Raw genomic sequence first — 22,080 nt, 5'->3', positions numbered from 1 at the left:
TTTCTGCGGAGGGCGGCGACAAGGGGACGCCCGCGGGCTGGCCGCTCCCCGCCCTCGGCCCCTCCCAGAGGAGCTGCGCGCGGCGCTCGGGTGGCGCTCGGAGCCCCGGCAGCCGCAGGTGCCGCCCGCCCCCTGCCTGCCCCGCGCAGCCCGCGCCCAGACAGGTAGGCGCCTTTGCTCGCTCCCGTGCTCTCTCTACGGTTCTCGGAGCCGCTCTGCTAGCCCCCATTCCCCGGGTGGAAGCACCGGCCCGAGCTTCGTGAAGGAGAGAAGAGAGGACCAAGAAGATCTAGGTGAGTGGTGATCTAGATTTTTCTTTCTTTTAAATGGGCCTGCATACTAAGGGCACTGTTGGGAAGCTGCGAAGTTAAAGGGGAAGAGAAAGGAGACCAGGGCAGGCCGTTAGGATAACCCACCACAACCAGATGGATTATTTTGTAGCCCCACCTCTTCCCCCAGCCTGTCACTGACCAGGTCCAGGCAGTCAGACTTCAGTACGTGTATGCCGGGTCGAGATGAGTGCGCAGGGTGTTTCTGACCGCTTCTCTTACTCAGCTTCTGAACAAGCAATAATTGCTTTTGAGGGCTGGCTTCATCTCCACAAGGATATTTCCCCCAAAGCGGAAGGATTTGAATATTTTTACACAGATAAATAAAATAAAATGTGGTGTCTTCATACCATGGACTGCTATGCAGCACTTAAAAAGCAGAAATCAGAGCTGCATAGACCAGCATGCCTAAATCACAGAGATATAAATGTTAATGGTCACAGTGAGATGCAGAGTGTACCACGGTGTCATTTAGGTGACTTATTTTAAGACACATGTCATATTGTAAAATCATGGAAAGAGGACTGTAAAATATATACTAGATTTGTGATCATTTCTGTCTTTGGAAAGTATGAAAGGGGAATTAATCTGGATGAGAGTTAAATGGAAATAATGTTTACCTGTAATTTTTAATACATAAACATGATGAAGCCCAATGGGTGAAATATAAATAATAGAGCAGAGTGGTGTTTTTCATGCTATTTTCTTTCTTTCCTTGTTTCTGTATGTTTCTCAGCTTACATAGTTCTGTTTTTCAAGTGCAAACAAAATAAATTCTATGCATATGCTGTGGCAATGAATCTAAGCAGTCCCATCCAAGTGGCAACTTTCTCACATCCAAAAGACGACACCTCTTTACCTAGGTGGCCCTAGCTAGCTACTTAGAAAAGCTCACCGACTGCCAGCCCCCAAAGTAGAGGCCAGAGATCAAACAGTGGCATTAGAGAATGAGCGTGCAGTTAGTAATCTGATAACTGGACAGCTCAGGGTAGAATCGAAGTTTTTTCTGTGTTCTTGTACAACATACTGCTCTTTCTCTTACAGTTGCTATGATTAGGGTGTTCATTTCCCTGGTGGTCAGTGTCCTCTTGAGTTCTTGCAGTGAGGCTCACAGAACCCCACAGACTTAGTTCAGGAGGTCAGGATGGGCATGGATTTGGCAGATGAGAGTCCTATAACCCTTCTGGACTGTATGCAGCAGAATGGGAAAGATGTGCATCCATTTTCCTGCCAGAGACAATTTATTTCTTCCTGGATATGAGGGAAAGTTACCTAATTTGGTTATCCCCCTGGGGAGAAAAAGGCAAATACAGTTCTAAATTGGATTGGGTGCATTAGGTACAATGGAGAAACCACCACATACACCTCCCCCTTCCCCAAACATATGTAAAAGTGGTTTCCCCTTGACATACTTCCTTTCTGCTACAAATCACTGGATCTTTGGTGAACCGAACTGTCTGCACATCAGGGTGGAACTCTGAAATGTGGGAAATTACGATAATATTTCTCTCTCTTTTTCTGTCTTGACAACTTGCAAGGTCAATGCTGGGTACATCTTATGCTACAGGAGCCAGGCTGCTTGAGAAAAGCCTGAGGAATATAGAAAAACATAAGAATGACAGGATTTGGGGTGTGGTGTGAAAATTCTGTGTCCTGGGGTTTTACACACAAAATGAAAGAGAATGTGATCCCAGTCTATGGTGTGAAAAATCTCAGCTCGTTAAAATTAATGTTCTCTTTAGGACCAACGCGCTCTAATGTGATCTGCAGTTCAGCCCTCACACTATTCCCCACTTATTCTGGGCTCTAAATGCAGTAATAAAACACACAGAGCACCCCATTCGTTTCTCCCTGGCCCACAGTGAAACACTAAGAACATCTCACTTGCTTCTTCTTCACCCCTTTTTGTCCTGAAATTAACAGCCCTTTGTTTTCTTAACAGAGATACAGAGCAGAGGTCTTTCTGTCTTCCTGATGTCGGTAATCCCCCTGGGCTGGCTCCAGCCACCTGTTACCACCTGCCCCCTCCCATACCATTTAATTGGTTGCTTCCTAATTGCTGACTCTTTCTTTGCTCTCCATTTAATGATTCTTTTTTTTAAAGTCCGTAAGGCACTTTGCCAGCAGTTGGCTTTTAGTATGAAAAGTAGCATTTCCTTAATGAGTCTGTCTTCCAAAAGAAGGCTTTACTTACATTTTCCTGATGGGAAAATGAGCTTTGCTCCTGGACTCGCTTACGGGCTTCTCAAGTTCTTTTTCAATAACTTATCCTTCTCCCAGGTTTGCTTGGGGTAATTTCCTCATTGCTGTCTCTAATCTGTGTTTCTGTCATGTGTGACAAGTCCAAGAGGAAATCCATCAATAGGTGTCAAAAACACATGTAAGGAAATATAGCTACTGTTAAAAATTGTATTCTGTTCTTTGCAATTTATGTGCCAGACATTGTACGAATTGCCTTATAGACATTGTCTCATTAACGATATGCTAGGACTCGTGTTTGTCCCATGCATGAGCTTTGCTCAGGCATACGTAGCTAAAATGAATTGTTAAAACTTGTTTTGTATAAAATCTGGACCTTTACCCTTTATTTTTGGCAGATCTGAGGATCTGGCCCCTGGGCTCTTGTTTCCACTTAGTGACAAACTTTTAGATCTGAGAGCAATGACTTCTTTTAGAAGGAGACGGGATTCTCTGTGTCACCAGGGTCCCCACCAGGAACTGATGTCTTACACCTGGTGCAGGGCAGTCACCTGCCTTTCTGCCTGGCTCTTGTAGGCACATGAGCTTGTGATTCCTGAGGAAGGCACTGTTGTTTCCTCCATTTTAGAGACAAGAGGTCAAGTAACTGGCCATTCATAGCAGCAGTTTTAGAACCAGAACTGTGGGGGTGCCTGGGTGGCTCAAGTAGTTAAGTGGCCGACTTTGGCTCAGGTTGTGATATCACAGTTCGTGAGTTCAAGCCCTGCGTTGGGCTCTGTGCTGACAGCTTAGAGCCTGGAGCCTGCTATGAATTCTGTCTCTCTCTCTCTCTCTCTCTCTGTCCCCCACTGAAAGTGCTCTATCTCTCAAAAGTGAATAAACGTTTAAAAAAAAAAAAAAAAGAAACCAGAACTGTGGATACTCTCTCTCCTTATCAATTTCAAGAAAGTATTTAAAAGTAAACAAAGCTTTTTTCAGGGCCTTTTAGCTCTGTTAGCTCTTACATACGTATTTGAACTTCAGAGAGACCAAGACTCATGGGATGCTTGTACTGTTTTTTTAATTTTTTTTTAATGTTTTATTTATTTCTAGGAGAGAGAGAGAGAGAGAGAGANGAGTATTTATGATTTTTATTACTTCTCTTAGAAGTACCGTCAAATTCTTTTTTTTCTTTTTAAGGTTTTTTTAATTTATTTCTAGAGAGAGAGAGCGTGAGCAGGGGAGGGTCAGAGAGAGAGGGAGTCACAGACTGAAACAGGCTCCAGCCTCCGAGCTGGCAGTCAGCACAGAGCCCGACGTGGGGCTCGAACCCACGAACCGCGAGATCATGACCTAAGCGAAACTCGGACGCTTAACCGACTAAGCCACCCAGGCGCCCCTGTGAAATACTTTTTTATGTATTGTCTCAAATCACATTTAATTTGCCTTTGAGAAGAGGACCATCATTATCTTCAAGTTCCGGGGAAGGAGGAAAAAAACTGCATTTAGTGAAGTTTAACAATTTGCTGGTGCGGTAAGGCCTAAACTCAGACCTTGTTCTTTTCACATTGTAGTACCTTCCAAGGTAGGAGGAAAGAGGTGGGGAATGTATTTTTATGACCAAAAATATTAAAGTTGTTGATCAAACATCAAAAAAGCAATTTTAAGCCAATATATTTTCTCAAAAATATGCAGTCACAATAGAATATTAATTTTAATTTGTGCTTGTTAAATAAAGCGTGGTTGACCACATTTTAAACTTGTTTTCATACTTAGAGAAATATTTTGCTTTCTTTGGTCTTTGTAAGTCTGGGCCCACTACCGACGAGGCCATGTGGTGAGTTCTCCCAGATGCCTAACGTTCTGTTGCTTGTAAAATTATCAAGTTTCAATCACAAAAAAATTCTGCTGTAGGGGTACAGGTTAGACTAATATTGCAGCCACAGTTCTGTGCTCAGGGTGCCTAGATTCTTAAGGATATATTGTAAGGATGCCATTTCTTTTTCTCTCCCAGGTATCAAGCTCAGGCTTCCAGACCTCTTTGGAATGAAGATGAATGTTTCTGCCAGGACAGTGTAACTGAAGGAGCCAGGTCTGGGCATACTTGACCATGGGAGCCAACACCTCAAGCAAACCACCAGTGTTTGATGAAAACGAGGATGGTAAGAAATATGTGATAACTGTATATAAAATATACAACTTTGCAGAATTCAAATATAAACACCTTATTTCGTAAGTAAACCACAGTGTCATTTAAAAAAAAAAAAGAGAGAGAGAGAGAGAAGCACAAGAGTAAGCCTGAGGATCTTATAAACTAATATTACTTTCCACTTTCTATGGGACCTTGGGCAGTTTTCTTAATCATGACTATACCAATATCCTTGTCCAAAGGGAGCTGTGGTTGGGCACATGGTGGACAGAAGACCCAGAAATTAAAAGATTTGTTGTTCTCTATGCGGTTTCCTTAACAGCTGAAGTTACCCCTCCTGCTAGTTGTTATGGAAAATTTCTTCTGTTACCAAATTGCTGCTGAATGATAATCAATACTCATAATATTATAGAGTGGAGTCATGTAAGTACGAGCCTTCCGAGCTTCTAACTGGCATGCTTCAGGGTCCTAGGCAAATCTCACAATGCTAGATCCTAGGAAAATCAATCAGTATTAGTGGAATAAAGGGTCACTTTCAAGGTCAGGCTTAGCAAGAAAAGAAATGAAAGCAAGGGTTTTCCTGATTCTTCTGCCATCTCACTGGGAGGTGTGCCAGAAGAAGGCATGGGCCACGCCCTGTCCCTCTCCCTTCCTAGACTAGACAGCCTTGTCAGTAGATGCATGGTGGCAGCTACTTATAGGGCAGCTGGAAAAAAGGCAGTCCTGGGTCCCAGCTAGTAAGCTGTTCAGGCCTCTCAGAAGGAAGGAGTTCTGCTAATCAGACTACAAAGGACAAGAACAGTGAACTGAAATTCAGGAGTTCTGAGCGCCGGTCCTACTCCAAGCTACCTGTGAGGTTCTAGAAGTTTATTTACTCACTCTATCTTCAATTTCCTCATCAATAAAATGAGAGGATAGGGTCACCTTGAAGGTTGTTTTGAACTCAGAAAGTTTAGTTTTGAGATCCTAAAGCCACTTGGCAAAAACGACGAAGTGGCATCTAAGTCAGCGAGGAGAGTTTATTGTGTTAGAAAGTAAATTTGTTTGCTTAAACAGAAACTGCAAATAACAGTGGCTTAAACAAGATGGACACGTTTCTCTTTCTCCTGTAACAACATAGGCACGATAATGCAGACGCCGTGTGGCTACAGAGGGCTATGAACTTCGGCTCCAATAAAGCCTGCTTCTTTCCTTTTCTTCCTTTCCCTCGAGTGCCACTCTCACCCTTCTGCCTAGGGACAGCTCCCCATCCTTCTTCATTCCAGCCAGAGGGAAGGGGTAAAGTAGGGAGACTGAGCCCACTCCTTTAAATCATGCGATCTGGCGGCTGCCTAGTGCTTTGGTGTACGTAAGCATACCGAGTTACAAGGAGACTGAGAAATTTAGTTTGTTAACTTATGTGGCCATGAACCTTCTAAAATTAAGTTCTGAACTGAAGGTTGCTAGAGGGTGTGGGGTGGGAGGATGGGCTAAATAGGTGATGGGCATTGAGGAGGGCACTTGCTGGGCTGAGCACTGGGTGCCTTATATAAGTGATGAATGACTACACTTTCTACTCCTGAAACCAATACTACACTGTATGTTGACTAACTTGAATTTAAGTTAAAAAAAAGATAAATAAATAAATAAAAATAAGCTCTCTTTTGTCACACAAGAAGGTCTGAACTAGCTGTCTATCATAGTCAGGGGACAACGAGAAGCCTGCTACAATCTTAATTTTTGAGTCTGTGGATGGACCTGTCAGTTTTTTTTTATTTTTGTACTGTTTATTTATTTTGAGAGAGAGATGTGTGTGCACACGTGAGGTAGAGAGACAGAATCCCAAACAGGTTCCGTACCATCAGTGCAGAGCCTGATGACGTGAGGCTCCATCTCATGAATCCTGAGATCGTGACCTGAGCTGAAATCAAGAGTCGATGCTTAATTGACCTGAGCTCCTAGAAGGACCCTTTTAAACACAAATATCTAACTGCCCAGGGTGTCCTGTTCCCAGCCACTCATTATTAATTTAGAAGTGCATCATTCCTACCTGTACAAAGTATTGCATGGCAATCCTTAATTATACACTCAGAAAATGGTCTTCATAAACATCATCCTGTGCTTATTTCTGAGGCCTTGCTTTATCAAGTAGTTAAGGCAAAGATCTAAAGACTCATGGGGCACCTGGGTGGCTCAGTTGGTTAAGCATCTGTCTTCAGCTCAGGTCATGATTTCATGGTTCATGAGTTCAAGCCCCGCATCGGGCTTTGTGCTGACAGCTCAGAGCCTGGAGCCTGCTTCGGATTCTGTGCCCCCCTCTCTCTCTGCCCCTGCCCTGCTTATGTTCTTTCTCAAAAATAAATATTTAAAAAATGTATTTAAAAAGAAAAAGATCTAAAGACCTGGTATGTTACTTGATTTTTCTACGAAAAGACAAGTAGGCTTAGATTTCACTTGTTTGGCTCACTGTGTTCCCTATGTGATGCATGAGGCCTCAGAGAATAGGAAGGAGAGGCCAGATTCATGTTTGTAACTTGGGAGGGATATGTGTCACTTTAAGGTATGAGGATAGCATTATAGTGAGAAAACACAGAGATGTCTAAATTTTCTTCAGTTGAGCCAGCCTTTCTTTTCATGAGGTGCCCCAAAGATCTAGAGACCCAAAGGACTGAGGCAAATGGGAAATAAGATACCACTTTGTAAGTACCTTTAGGGGAGTCTGGAGTAACTAAATGGGGGTAAAGTTTGGCCTAAGGAGGAAGTGGGTCTGTCTTAACCCCCTGGCGGCCACCCCGTTTTAGTTGTCCAGCCCTCAGCCCCTTAAAGAGAAGAGCACAGCAGCACGTCTGTGCTCCCGAGGAGTGAGGCTATGAGTCTGTTTACCCACACGGTTGCAAAGCAGAAGTAGACGGGCAGACCCACGTACGACGAGCCTGTCACTGCTGGACAGGAGGAAAAGAGCTGGAAAGAGGGTGGCCCTGGCCCTTGGGGAGCTCATGCTCTAATGGGGGAAGGCCAGCTATGAACAATGAAACAAATACATAAACCAGATACCTTGAGACAGTGTTAAAGCGCCACCAAGGAAATGACTCCGTGATCTTACAGAGAGGGACTGGTGATGACAGAGAGACCACTTGAAATAGAGTGTGCTCAGGGTTGGCCTTTCTGAGGAGGGGCATCTGAGGTGAAGCCTGAAAGATGAGAAGAAGCCATTCATGCAATGACATGAGAAGAATAGGTCAAGCACAGGAAAACCAAGTTTAGAGTCCAAATAACGACAAAATCAGAAATGAATAGTTGCCTATACTCTAACATTCGGGAGTTTTGTATGTTATGCAAAGGGACGGTATTTAATTGCCATATTCCCTTGTTTGTTTGTAAGACACTGAGTTTGGGGAGGGAAAGTAGGCCATTCTGAGCACTGAGCTTTTTATTTTTATCAGTAAATCCTATAAATTTGATTTGGCTCCTTTCATAGCTCTATACTGAGCACAAGGTAAAATGTTATTTGACTGCTCTAAAGCTTCTGACCAGGAAAGAAAAACAACAAAAAGCACTGGCTAATCAAAGAACATCCATGCCTACCTCATTTTTTATCTCCTTATTTTTACACAAATAATCAAACTGGGCCAGAATGTAGGACACTTAAATGAGCCAATTTAATTATTTTAAAAATACTGCTGAAAAGAATCCCAACCTGCAATGAAAAAACATTTAATATTTCCTTCAAAGTGTTTGCTGTTCCCAATATATAGGTTTGAGAAGAGAGTTTGAACCAATTTTCCCAAATAATATTTCAAGATTTCTCCCGCTAAATAAACCAGTGTTTGGTTCACTTTGAGCCAAACGAAGGACTCGGATGTTACCTGATGTCCTGTCTGGTGAAATAAGTTGTTCTTGATAGAATTCATTCCAAAACTTTGTATTTCCTCTTTTCCATCTGATGGTGATCTTGAGACAGTCATTCTATTAGTTTTTTTATGCTGATGTTTGTTTTGTGAAAACAAAGTACAAGGTTTATAATGCTAGTGAATAGCATAAAATCTGCTTAGCTCATTCCTGTTACCTTTTGCAAAGTAGATCTCAAATTATACTCTTTTTTGTTTTGTGGCCTACCTTTTATATTTTAGTGCAAATCTAAGCCCTAACTTCTTTTTCAGCTTCAAAATATGCATAATAATGGAGCACCTGGGTGACTCAGTGGGTTAAGCATGTACTTCGGCTCAGGTCATGATCTCACAGCTTGTGAGTTCAAGCCCCTTGTCCAGCTCTGTCCTGACAGTTCAGCGCCTGGAGCCTCTTCAGATTCAGTGTCTCCCTCTCTCTGTGACCCTCCCCAGCTCGCTTGCTCACTCTCTCTCTCTCAAAAACCAGACCTTAAAAAAATTTTTTTTAAATAAAATATGTACCATTTTAACTATTTTTAAATGTACATTTGGTAACATTAAGTATATTCACATTTTTGGCCAACCATTACCATCAACTAGCTGGAGAATTCTTTCATCTCCCCAAACTGAAATCTGGTAGCCATTAAACATTAACACCCCTTTCACTCTCCCCTGACCCCCTGGCACCCCAGTCCTTGGCAACCATCATTCTACTTTATGTCTCTATAAATTTGACTATTCCAGGTACCTTATATAAGTGGGGCCATGTAATATTTGTCCTTTGGGGTCTGGTTTATTTCACTTAGCATCATGTTTTCAAGATTTACCCATATTCTAGCATTTATCAGAATTCCATTCCTTTTGAAGGCTGAATAATATCCCATGACTTGTATATAGCACGTTTTGTTCATTCTTGTTTTATCAGTGGACATTTGTTTTTTTCTACCTTTGACTATTGTAGCTGTTAACATAGGTGTACAAATATCTGTTCGAGCTCCTGTTTCCAATTTTTCCAGATATGTACTTAGAAGTGGAATTGCCGGATGATACGGTAATTCTTTAATTTCAGAGGAAACGTTACACTGGCCTCAACCTAATTATGTTTTGTGTTTTGTGAGAAGAGGCCACCTGGCATAGTGGGAGAAAGCATGAGTTCCACTAATGGAAGGACATATATACGGGTTTCAATCTCAGCAGTGCCACAGACTAGCAATCTGGGTGCTTCTATGAGAAAAATCAAAGGAGATATAGTCTGATTGCCCATCATCAAATACAAGAGTCAGTTTCACTAATTGACTAATTAGGGGACTTGAAATACCATTGAAAAAAGTCCCCAAACCTAAATAATTTCTAGTGAGTCCATTTGGGAAAAGGCCCTTCTATTCTGCAAGTGAATGAATCCGTGGAAGCCTTAGTTTCTTCATACGTCAAATGCAAGTAATGACTGGGGCTACTTCACTGGGGTCATTGTGAGCTTATAATAGAATAATGCAAGTAAAACACTTAGTGAGGTGTCTCCTATAAAGTAAGCACCTGATTAATGCGAGTTATACTATTATTTATTAGCACTGAGGCTCTTAGCGTGCAGTACTTCCGCTTCTGAAAGAACCAAAATTGATTAAATGCAGCTGTGTAAATGCCACAGTTAATACGACCTATTGACAATTCTGTCAATGGAACTGGACTGACAGAATGGCAGATTTTATGGATATTGTGAAAACCTATAAAATTTATTAAAAAGAAGCCAAGTTATTGACTTCACAAAACCTTAATCTCATCTGGTTTCCCTTTCATCCCTCCCCTGGGGTGACTGTATTTTCACTTAAGGCAAAATCAAAAACTCAGTAGGCCGAAAAATCAATCAACTGTACTTTTTCTGATTTAAATTCGAAGTTATTTAAGTAATCCCATTTGATCAACAGCCACAGCCACAAATGACCCCCCATCCCCACTCACCCCAGCTACCACTGAGAAATACCAATATAAAAAGACAGGTAAGTTTTCTGAAAGTTCAGAAGAGGTTTGCAGGTGATACTTTTTAACGTTTATAACCTCTTTTTCTTTAAATCGGTTTTATCTCCTCTGTCTGAATATAGTGTTTTTTGTTTTGATTTGCTTTGGCTTTTACTTATTTATTCTTTGCTTGTTCATTTTATTAGAAATACCAATATTTAAAATGTCCAGTCATTGAGGTTTTCAAGGTGGTTTAGAAAAAGGAACTCTTTAATAACAGGAGAAAGTGAACTGGTTTATAATCAGGGTCTAGGCAACAGGAGAGGATCTTGCAGTCGTTGTAAATAGTACGTGTTTCTGAGCGTGTACAAACAATGTAGAGGTGGTGAAATTCAGTTAGCAGAGCCAGGAGACCACTTTCTTCCAAAGTGCTGTAACTAAGAAAAGTTGGCTTTAGGTTAAAAGCTGCTACGAAGAGTTCATCAGTACCCCGAGTTTGCAGGGAGAGCCAACTTATTGCATTCTTCTTTGGACTTGCTGAAAACTTGGTGTTCTACTTTCAGTTGGCAACACTTGTCTCCTAGGATATGTGACCGGTTCCAGTTTTCCTACATCTTTTTTGGTGGCAGAGGCAGTGGGGCCTTCAAAATGTTGGGCCAAAAAAAAAAAAAAAAAAAAAAATGACCACAGATTTGCAATCCAAAAGAAATGGGGGGTTACTGAATTGATTCCAGCAAGAAGGACTTTGAAAATCTCCTCTGTTATTGTAATGTCTCTGTGCCCAACTGGATAGGCAAATGAATTTCAGACTTTCCCCTTTCAAACGTGAGTAATGTTGTCTTATATTATTTACTATTTTGTATTACAATGATTGAGAAAGTAGAAGGAAAATTTCTCTGACAAGAATTGGCTTCTTAAAAACATAAGGCATCTTAGAGTCTAACCTTTAGTTAAAGCATTTGTCATAATAACCTCGGCTCCAGCAGTTTATAAGAACAGGCAGTTATGAGGGCTTTATTTCCCCCATTCCAAGAGATTGGAGAGGGGAGCCTGGGTAGCTCAGTTGGTTAAGCATCCGACTCTTGATCACCTTAGGTCATGAACTCACAGTTCTTGAGTTCAAGACCAGTGTTGGGCTCTGGAGTGACAGTGTGGAGTCTGCTTGAGAGTGTCTCTCTCTGCCCCTCCCTCTCTCCTTCTCCCTGTCTCTCAAAATAAATAAATAAAGTTAAAAAAAGAGTCAGGGAGAAATCAGACATCCAAGAAAAAAGGACCTCCAAGACGGAGCTAGTGCTTTCAGTTTATATGTTTACTGAGCAGTAAGTTACGAATACATGTTTAAGAGGATCCACTCAAGCAAATGTCGTCAGGTTATATCTGGCCCTCAGAGATTCACAATGTTTATGAGCATGTTAAAGACTCTAAAGGCCTATAATGTTGAAATCTCAGCATTCTTATATTTTTCAAACTTAATTCAACATGAGATTATTTTTGTAGAAAATCTTTTAAGACGTTGCGGCACATAATATTCTGTGCATGTCATTCTGGGAAATTAAAGGTCACGATCCTATCTGCTCTTTTTTATTTTGGAAACATGGTTTCTTGCCAATGATTTCCTTCCTCTCGTGTAATGGCAGTAGATGACGACGTGTGAAATCTCTATGGCTGAACATGTTTATGTTCCGTGGGTTTAGTCACCCTGAGTTCTTCATGTAACACAATGCATGTTTACTCAGGTCATTGAGTTAAACACTAGGTAGCTCTGTTTAATTCTGGGATGATGGATGTTTCCAGTCCAAGTAGGAGTGAGATTTGGAGATACCTCACGTCTTCTTGATTGCTTTTTTAAAGTAAAGAATATTCTGGCTCAAAGTGTCTTATGAATAAATTGTGGTGAAGGAGTGACTTAGTAGTAAGTAACACTCAAAGAATACTAACTTTCTGTATTATCCAAAGTTATAGACATTTTTAGTTTTCTTCTTGACACTACCTGGGTTGGAAAACTAGATCCGTAAGCTGACTTCTGTATTCAGACCATGTAAACTCCAAGCCTACTGTCTTTAATGACAGACGCAGTGAAGGAGCATCCAGCATCTGCTGTATGGCCTGGCAGGTGCCAACTCAACGACAGTGACCAGTGGTAGTTATGAATTCACCAATTCAGGTTGTATGAATTATACAGGGGCTTCAAGTATGCATTGCTATGTGACCAGTCATGGAAATTTCATTTGGAAAGAGACGCAAAAAGCCAATAATGGAATGATATTCTTCTTAAATTAGGACAGGAAGCCCTATTTCTATGGTGAAAAAATGGAAAAACTTACGATTATAGATTTTGAATTCAATAGACCAGCACATGCCTTATTATTATTTTTTTTGCCTCTTACACTATTTCTTCTTTCCTTTCTGGAGTCATCTTCGCAGTAAAATAAGTCATGCTAACCTTGTTTTATACTCAAGTAGCCTGTATTTTTTACTTCTGAGAAATACTTCACATAAGGGTTGGCATACTTTTTGTGTGATGGGCCAAATAGTAAATATTTTACACTTTGCAGTTCAGACAGTCTCTGTCATAACTACTCAACTCTGCCACTGTAGCATGAAAGTAGCCACAGATAATGAGAAAACAAATGAAGGTGGCTCCCTTCCAGTAACATTTTATTTATGGGCCCTGTAATTTGAATTTCACATCATTTTTACTTGTCACAAAATATTCTTATTTTTCTTCCAAGCATTTAAAAATACAAAAGCCATTCTTAGCTTATGAGCCATGTAAATAGATGGTGGGTTGGGTTTGGCCTGCAGGCCATATTAAGCTAACCCCTAATCCAGAGCATCCGACAGACATACATTCATATGTGCTGGGGGACCCCCCAGCATCCATCTGTAGCCCTCTAGCCTTAAACTGAGAAGCCAGAAAATGATATAGATATCTGTTCTCTGTCAACGCTTAAAGTCATTCTTCACCATCTCTCTTTTGGTTGATCATTATGAGCCAATGGAAATACTTGGGCCAGTAAATCTACTGTTTTAGTGGATAAAAATACATTATTTTTATAATACACATTATCTGATAACCATACAGACTGGGTCTAAACAAAGGGGTACCAGCCTGTAATTCATCTGCAATATTACTAAGTAGAATTTATTTTCTACTAGGGGCACTTATCCAGCTAGGGGGCATCCAACAAAAGATCACCCCCATTCAACCCACTGTTCTACTTTCCCATTTGTTCTGAGGAAATAGCCCTTGTATTTTTTATTTCTGAGCATCTTCATGAATTGGGGTTCAGGCAGCAGGAAAAGAAGCTGTTGGTGCCCATTGCTTGGTTTTGGCACCAGTAATGGGTGTCAGTAAATCCCAGACTCCCTGGGGCACAGAGTTTCATAAAAAGGAAGTGCTGACTATGCAAACAGATGCCATCAGTTGGCCTCGGAGGCTGCTTCTCTGGAGAAAGTCCAAATATATCCTTAAAGGACCTGCCAAGCTCCACATGTATTAGCGGCAACCATTTGCTGCCAGCCATTTGGGATGATAAAGGAGTAGTGAGCTCACTAAGTAACTTCATTGGGGATCATAAGTGGTATGCTCTGGAGCTGACCTTCAACTTTAACTAGTTTCATAGTGTCAGAGAATTACAGGCTAAATGGTGACTCCCAGACACCCTCTGTGGACAAATGCCAACCTACGGCAATGCTTTTCTTAGTCTGTGGTAAAAGGAAAAAAATGAGGGCCATGTAGTAAGCTTCTCATAAAGCAAGTACTACTAAAAATCTCACTTCTGGGGCACCCAGGTGGCTCAGTCAGTTGAGTGTCAGACTTGATTTCAGCTCAGGTTGGGATCCCAAGGTTGTAGGATCCAGCCCCACATTGGGCTCTGTGCTGAGTGTGGAGCCTGCCTAAGATTCATTCTCTCTCTCTCTCTCCCTCTCTCTCTCCCCCTACCACCTCTGCTCCACTCACATGCTTACATACTCTCTCTCGCTAAATTAAAAAGAAATTTCAGTTCTAATATTACATTCTTTCTTGTGTGTGTTTAGTATTTAAGGATTGTGGAAATAGAACTTTTTTCACAGTGAGACTCTTTTCACAAGTCACAGTGAAATGACTTGCCTCTCCAATCCCCAGTGTTCTCATCTGCAAATGGCAGCTAGTGATTACATCTGCCTCATACAATTTTTGTGGGAATAAATAGAGACTATCCATAAAAAGTGTTTAGCATAATGACTACCACATAGTAGTCATTCAAAAAATGTTATTAATACCATTATCAAAATCACTAGGTTTTAAATGTTCTTATGTGGCAAATAAATAAATAAAAGCTACCCAATGTTGGTTTTTCTTTTCTCCTCTCACTTTTTTTAGAGTGATGGGATTTTCTGATCTGTAAAATTCAAATGTATAATTATAATTTTCAGTAAGTTCTAGGTAGATAACCTGCATGGCTGAAATGAAAAAAAAAATTAACCTATTTTAATTAGGACAAGGATTTTTCGGTGGAAGATAATGGTGCCTGGGCCACTACAGTGGAAAGGGAGATGGAAAGCTGCCAATTTATTCAACATTTATTTTCCATATAAAATAACTGCAACTCATTGATGGTTTGAATGTGGAATAAGAGGAAAGAACAAAATAAAGAATTAATTCTAGGTGTTTACTGGAGTAGACAGGCAGATGGCTGGAACACTTGGCTGAGATGAAGGTAGGGCACTGAGCAGTTGGGACATGTTCAGACATAGTCAAGAGTTCTTGTTTGGGGCTGCTTGCGTGGTTCAGTCAGTTAAGTGTCTGACTCTTGCTTCCAGCTCAGGTCATGATCTAAAGTTCATGAGACTGAACCTCGTGTCGGGGTGGGCTCTGTGCTGACAGCATGGAGCCTGGTTGGGCTTGTCTCCATGCTCCTCCCCTGCTTGCTCTCTCTCTCTCTCTCTCTCTCTGTCTCTCACTCTCTCTCTCAAAAATAAATAAACATTTTTTAGGAAAAAAAAAAAGAGCTCTTTTCTGTGTGCATAAAGTGACGGGGAGACTCTAAATGATGGTGTTAGGTAGGACACTGGGACTGAATGGCCAGAGGTGACTAGGAAAGAATGGTCTAACGATCTCAAGATATGGTTTCTAGTCCTATGGGGACTGATGAGTCTGGACTGGGAGAAGGTATGGAAACAAAGGAGGAGTGGAATCCCATTACCAAGAAGTCATGCACAGGAAAGCCATCCAGCTAAGAAAAATGAGAAGCAGCAGCTAGTGAGGAATGAAAAAGCATTTGCTCTGAAATTTAAGAGAAGAGTAATTCCTAGCACCTGGGTGGCTCAGTTGGTTAAGCATATGACTTCAGCTCAGGTCACGATCTTGCAGTTCATGAGTTCGAGCCCTGTGTCAGGCTCTGTGATGACAGCTTGGAGCCTAGGGCCTGCTTTGGATTCTGTATCTCCCTCTCTTTCTCTCCTTCTCCACTGCTGGCTCGCTCTCTCTCTCTCAAAAATAACTAGACAGTAAAAAAAAATATTTTTAAGTGAGAAGAGTATTTCAAGAAAGAAGGAGTACTAACTTCTGTTGAATGGTCTGTTGAATGTGGGGGTGAGGAAAGTAAGAAATACCTGATCAGGCAACCAGGAGGAGACTGAGGACAGACAACAGCTGTTTGTTGGGGACATGCAGAGACGTGAGGATATAGGCAAAGGAAGTGTCATCAGTGCTTTCAACAAGTTTGGTCTAAAGGGGAACAGAGAAATGAGCCAATAACTGAAGGTGAATATGATGTTAAGGCAGAAATATTTAAGGGGAGATACTAGACTGAGGCTCCAAGTCGAAGCTGTCTACCAATATAGAGGGAAGAAATGAGGAAATCATGTGAGCAGTTACCAGGGCTGGCTCCACCCAAGAGGAACACTTGGACCATAATGCCCTGCAGTTGCTGTCTCCAAACTCTTCCTAATTTTATCTCTGGATTTGTATTTGTGAGGTCTGATGGGATGATGGCTCATACCACGGGGGTTTGGAGGCCTGTCTCCCAGGCTGCTCCCTCCCTAGGAAGTGTTCTAGGTTGGTTGATCCCAGTGCTGCCTAGCCCATGCTTCTGGTAGCATCGTTCCAATCTCTATCTTCACATGATCTCTGTCTCTGTGCAAGTTTCTCTCTTCTTACCAGGACACCAGTCATATTGGATTAAGAGACCACTGAATCCATAGAGAATGTCATATAATCTCATCTTAACTTAACCAATTCTATTTGCAACAACATCGTTCCCAAATAAGATCACATTCTGAGGTACTAAGGTAATAACATCAACCTATCATTTTGGGATTGCACAACTCATAACCAATACCCTTGATTTGTTACTAACTCTATGATCCTGAGCAAGTTATCTACTCTCTTGAAGTCTCAGCATTTTATTTGAGTTTGGGGGCTAATAAGGATTATATGAAAGAATGCAGGTAAAATGCCTAAAGTGTCTACTTTATATTACTTCATTTACTAAGCATCGGAAAGTGCTAGCAGAATATCATTAGATTTGTGATGTGGGTTTCTACATAGGGTTTTATGTTAGGATTCGGATTTAGAGTATGATAAACTCTTTAATTTAAAATATACTGTTAACATGGGATCCACAAATAGGATTCTGAGGAAGCCTGTAATTTATACCCAGAGTAGTTTGTATATTTGCATTATTCTCTTTCTTGGGAAAGGGGTCATGTATTTACCAAAGAAGTCCCTGCCCTCCCCTCACATCTAGGAGTGCAGCTACATTCATTTTCAGCAGTTCATGATACTCTGGGGGTAGGAGGTGGGTAAGAGAGACCAGTGCTTCAGAGCGCTTTTCCAGCATGGTACTTGTCTTAGGTGATCCCAGATTGAGGGCAGAGTATCACCACTGTGATGTACAGAGCAGAGAACTGAAACTCACCAAGTTTAGAAGACCTGCCCATGTTTACACATCTAGGAAGAGGCACAGCTGAACCCTCACTTCGCAGAACCCTCATCTGCCTCCAAAGCCCAAGGACCAAGGACCATGTTTGGCATTTGCAAAGTATTTGCTCAGCCTCTTGTAGTTTAATCTTAAAGTAATTTTGAGACATGAGTGAGAAAGCAGTCATCATCCCTTACTTGGATAAGAATATGGGTCTAATTGGTTTTAAAAAAAAAAAACACTAGCCAAAGTCACCAAGCCAGCAGGTTGTAAGGAGAGATGGCTGTCTCTGGCTGCTAGTGTTAAGTTCTTTCGGTGGGGGAGAGGGAGAAGCACTCTTGCTTATTGAGCACCCGCTATATTCTTGATATAGGCCCAGTATATATTATCTCATTTAATCCCTACCATAGCCCTGTATGGTAAGTGTCATTATATCTATCTTATGGATGAGGAAAAAACACAAGCAAGACAAGCACTTTCCTTCCATTCCCCCAAGAACCGGAAGTGCTGTGTGTCTCTAGAAGGATAGGTGAAGCACGTGGTCTAAAATAAGGAAGACTTTGGGGCCCCCAGGTGGCTCAGTCAGTTGAGCGTCCGGCTCCGGCTCAGGTCATGATCTCATGGTTTGTGGGTTTGAGCCTGGTCAGGCTCTGTGCTGACAGCTCAGAGCCTGGAGCCTGCTTCAGATTCTGTGTCTCTCTCTCTCTCTGCCCCTCCCCTGCTCATGCTGTCTCTCTGTCTCTCTCAAGAATAAATAAACATTAAAAAATTTTTAAAAATAAAAAAAATAAAATAAGGAAGATTGTTTGGGTAGCTGTATAAAAATCAGTCCTGTCCCTTCTACTACTTTGTCAGAAGAAAAAGAAAATTACTAGTCCTCTCCATCCCACACTGTGTTTATCCTCTGGAGAGGAGGGTCTCCTAACTGGGGAGACCAGGAACACCGAGGGCAGAGGTGCTTTGTGGAAAATGGAGGGATCTGGGTTGCCTGGGTGGCTCAGTCGGTTAAGCGTCCGACTTCGGTTCAGGTCATGATCACACAGTTCGTGGGTTCAACCCCCCCGGAGTCTGCTTCAGATTCTGTATCTCCCTCTCTCTCTGACCCTCCCCTGCTCACGCTGTTTCTCGTTCTCAGAAATAAACAAAAGATTAAAAAAAAAAAAAAAAAGGGAATGGAGCGATCAGTCAGGTACATGACCACATACTGCATGCTCAGGCCCTCTTCCCCCATTTGGCTCTGATAACACTGGCAGCTGTGGGCTCACTCTCTAGACAAGAAGATAATAGAGGTTTTTTTCCTGGAGATTTTGGCCAACCTAAGAAAGAAGACCTACAGTTATCAACATGGGAGTTTTTCAGCTCAGCATCCTAGCCGTAGCTCTCGAGAGTGAAGCTCGCATTGACAAGACCCACGCACATAGTCAGAATTTCCAAATGGGAGTCTAGGTCCCCACACTTAAATATGACCAGATAACCAAGGGTTTTCAAACACATGGGAAAGGCTTCTAACAGAAGACATAAAAATCCAACTTAAGGAAAAGTATCAGAGAGATGTTAAAATATAACAACTATTTTTAATAGAAAAATAATATACCAAGGAAGCAACATTCAGAGAGCAAAAACTAGCTTTAGGGAAAAAAATTGCAGTATGAGTGGAGAGAGTCAAAGGTTTAGAAGATAAATGTAAAGAAGTTTTCCAGAATGAGTAAACAGAGATAGAAAAAATCAGGGTCAATAAAAGAAAATTTAAAGGCCAGTCTAGGAGTTCTAGTTTCTAAATAATGAAAGGTTCAAAAAGAGGGAAAGAATGGAGGATAGCATCCTACTTAATTTAAAGAAAAAAAGAAGAGCCCTGAACTTAAGAACACATGTGTCCAGAATGGATAAGCCAATTTAGTGCCCAGAACAATGAATTAAAAACAGCTGTATCTTCATCAACTTTCAAAACATTCAATACAACTGTACAATCCTGTAAGTTTCCAGAAAGAAAACTGTGGCATCAAAGGATGAGGCATCAAAATAACTTTAGACTTCTCAGCAGTGACACATAAAACTAGAAATAAAGGAGAGCAAGGCCTTCAAAATTCTAGAGGAGGATAATTTCCAACCTAGAATGCAACGCTCAGTCGAACTCTCAATGGAGTGTGAGTAGAATAAAAATTGTTTTCATATAAGCTGGTCTTCGAAAATTAACCTCCATACAAGCTTTCTTACAAAGCTGTTGGGGGATGTATTCCACAAACACAAAGGAGTAAAGCAAGAAGGAGGACAGTGCGTGCAAGAAGCAGGGAATCCATCACTAAAAAGGAGTGGAGCACACCCCTGGGATGATGGTCAAGGAGAATCCAGGATGACAGGTATAAAACAAGAGAGACTGGTAGTCCAGAAGCAGATGGGCCAGAGGGCTCTGGGAGAGACATTTTCAGGAAGATGGTAATGTGGCCGATGCTCCCAAACACGTTCAAGGGGAATGTAGACAACAAGAGAAGAGTTGGAAATTGAATTAGGAAAAAGGATACAGGAAACTGAACACGTGTATACACAAGACTATTATTAACTGCAGGGGAAATAAAAATTGCACGAAGGGAAAACTAATCATAGTTTATGATGCAAGTGCCTGTACCATTTCCAGACTCATAATACAGAATCCTAAATGCTAATTTAATTGAAATTATTCTATCAAATACAGCTGCCCTGGAAAAATGGGCTCATGTTGGGATGAGACCCTAAGAGTAGAGAGCTAAATCTTGGAGATTTAATAAGTAATGCCTAAAACTCCAAAGAAAAGATATTATACTATTTAGAATATATGGTAGGAACTAGCAAACTTATTAGCTACAAAAGGTATAAGTGTTAGCTTCTCGGCCAGGAGAAATTAGAGAATGAGACAAGGGTGGCATAGGACTAAAATCAGTGTTTTAGGGGCTCCTGAGTAACTCAGCTGGCCAGGCATCTGACTCTTGATTTTGGCTCAGGTCATGATCCCAGGGTGTAGGATGGAGCCCGGTGCTGGGCCCTGCACTGAGCACAGACCCTGCTTGGGATTCTCTCTCTCCATCTCTCTCTGCCCCTTTCCCTGCTCATGTTCTCTCTCTCTCTGTCTCTTAAAAATAAACATTAAAAAGTAGAATACACTCCGTGTTCAATAATAAACCTTTAGACTGTTTGCTGTTCAAACTGTGTAGAAATGTAGAGAGATATAGATACCTAACTTTGATAAAAGTAAACATTTTCTTTTTTTTTGGAATTAAAATTTTTAATTTAAAAATTTTTCATTCTGCTCAGTGTTCAAGGGAGAGGTTCCTGATGGAATGGATTTCTGATGGCTTTGTCCTGAAGTTGCCACTTACCAAGAGTAAACATTTTCAAAAGAAAGAAAAATGAATCAAAATATTAACCATGATTATCTTTAAATTGTTTTTCTTCTTTCCACTTAATTCTGTCTACGTACTTCTGTATTTTTTGATACCAAAAGCATATTCATTTTATATAAAAAATAATCTTCTTGGGGGCGCCTGGGTGGTTCAGTCAGTTGAGTGTCTGACTTCGGCTCAGGTCATGATCTCACAGTTCATGGGTCGAGCCCCACATCAGGCTCTGTGCTGGCAGCTCAGAGCCTGGAGCGTGCTTTCGATACTTTGTCTCCCTCTCTCTCTGCCCCTCCTCTGCTTGCTCTCTCTCTCTCTCTCTCTTTCTCTCTCTCTCTCTCTCAAAAATAAATAAATGTAAAAAAAATTTTTTTTTAATCTTCTTGGGGTGCCTAGGTGGCTCAGTTGGTTGAGCATTCAACTTTGGCTAAGGTCATGATCTCCTGGTTCATGAGTTTGAGCCCTGTGTCGGGCTCTGTATTGGTAGTGTGGGGCCTGCCTGGGATTCTCTCTCTCCCTCTCTCTCTTTGCCCCTTCCCCATTTGCACTCACTCTCTCTCTCAAAATAAATAAACTTTAAAAAAATTAAAAAAAAATAATCTTGTCTGTGAACCAATAATTGAAGTTCAGAAACATCAGGTAAATGTCCTAATTTCATTGACCTCGTAAGTGGTGGAGCTAGATTCCAATGAAGTTCTGTCTGACTCCAATCATTTTTTTTAATGTTTACTTCTTTATTTTGAGAAACACAGAATATGTGCGGGAGGAGGGGCAGAGGAAAAGGCAGAGAGAAAATCCCAAGCAGGGGCTCGAGCTCAAAAATCATGAGATCATGACTTAAGCGGAAATCAAGAGTCCGACACCTAACCAACTGAGCTACCCAGGCACCCCATCACATCATTTTTTTTTAAATCTTTGATCAAAGTGTCCATTAAAAACCAAGCAGCAAAACTATTATACAACAATATTCTCTCCCTCTCTCAAGGCCCACAGAGTCTCTTTCCACACCAAACACCAACACTGGATTGTTTTCATTTGTCTGCCTATTTGCCTGGATATCTATTTATTTATACCCATCTAATTCCAGAAAGATGAAAGACTGGGTTCCAAAGATACTATAGAAGGATAAAATACGAATGAGGCAAGGGGCATTTGATGACAGAGGTTTCGCGGTGTCACGAATGCTGCTGAGAGAGTCACACTCTGTTTCCTGAGGCTGTGACTTAGTCTCAAGCTCCTTTTGTTTTTCTGAGGGACTGGTGGTGCCCTGGGCACCCCAACGCTTAGTTGAGATTTGTTGGTTTGACTCGCTAGCAAAACTGTAGCTTC

At 41.4% G+C, this 22,080-nt stretch overlaps 1 protein-coding gene across 1 annotated transcript in view; it reads left to right on the top strand.

Moving 5' to 3' along the window:
* The first annotated feature begins 219 nt into the window (after positions 1–219).
* Positions 220–22,080, top strand: part of STK32A (serine/threonine kinase 32A) — a 130,157-nt gene continuing 108,296 nt past the window's right edge. Inside the window, exons 1-2 of the mRNA XM_039219197.1 lie at positions 220–293; positions 4,522–4,669. Of these exons, the coding sequence (XP_039075128.1) occupies positions 4,618–4,669 (52 nt within the window). The 5' untranslated portion in view covers positions 220–293; positions 4,522–4,617. The remainder of the gene's footprint in view (positions 294–4,521; positions 4,670–22,080) is intronic.

Source organism: Hyaena hyaena, unplaced genomic scaffold (genome assembly GCF_003009895.1).
Source record: "Hyaena hyaena isolate Hyena2069 unplaced genomic scaffold, ASM300989v1 scaffold_797, whole genome shotgun sequence".
Taxonomy (NCBI): domain Eukaryota; kingdom Metazoa; phylum Chordata; class Mammalia; order Carnivora; family Hyaenidae; genus Hyaena; species Hyaena hyaena.
The sequence above is the reverse complement of the archived record's forward strand: the minus strand, read 5'-3'. Positions and strand labels throughout refer to the sequence as shown.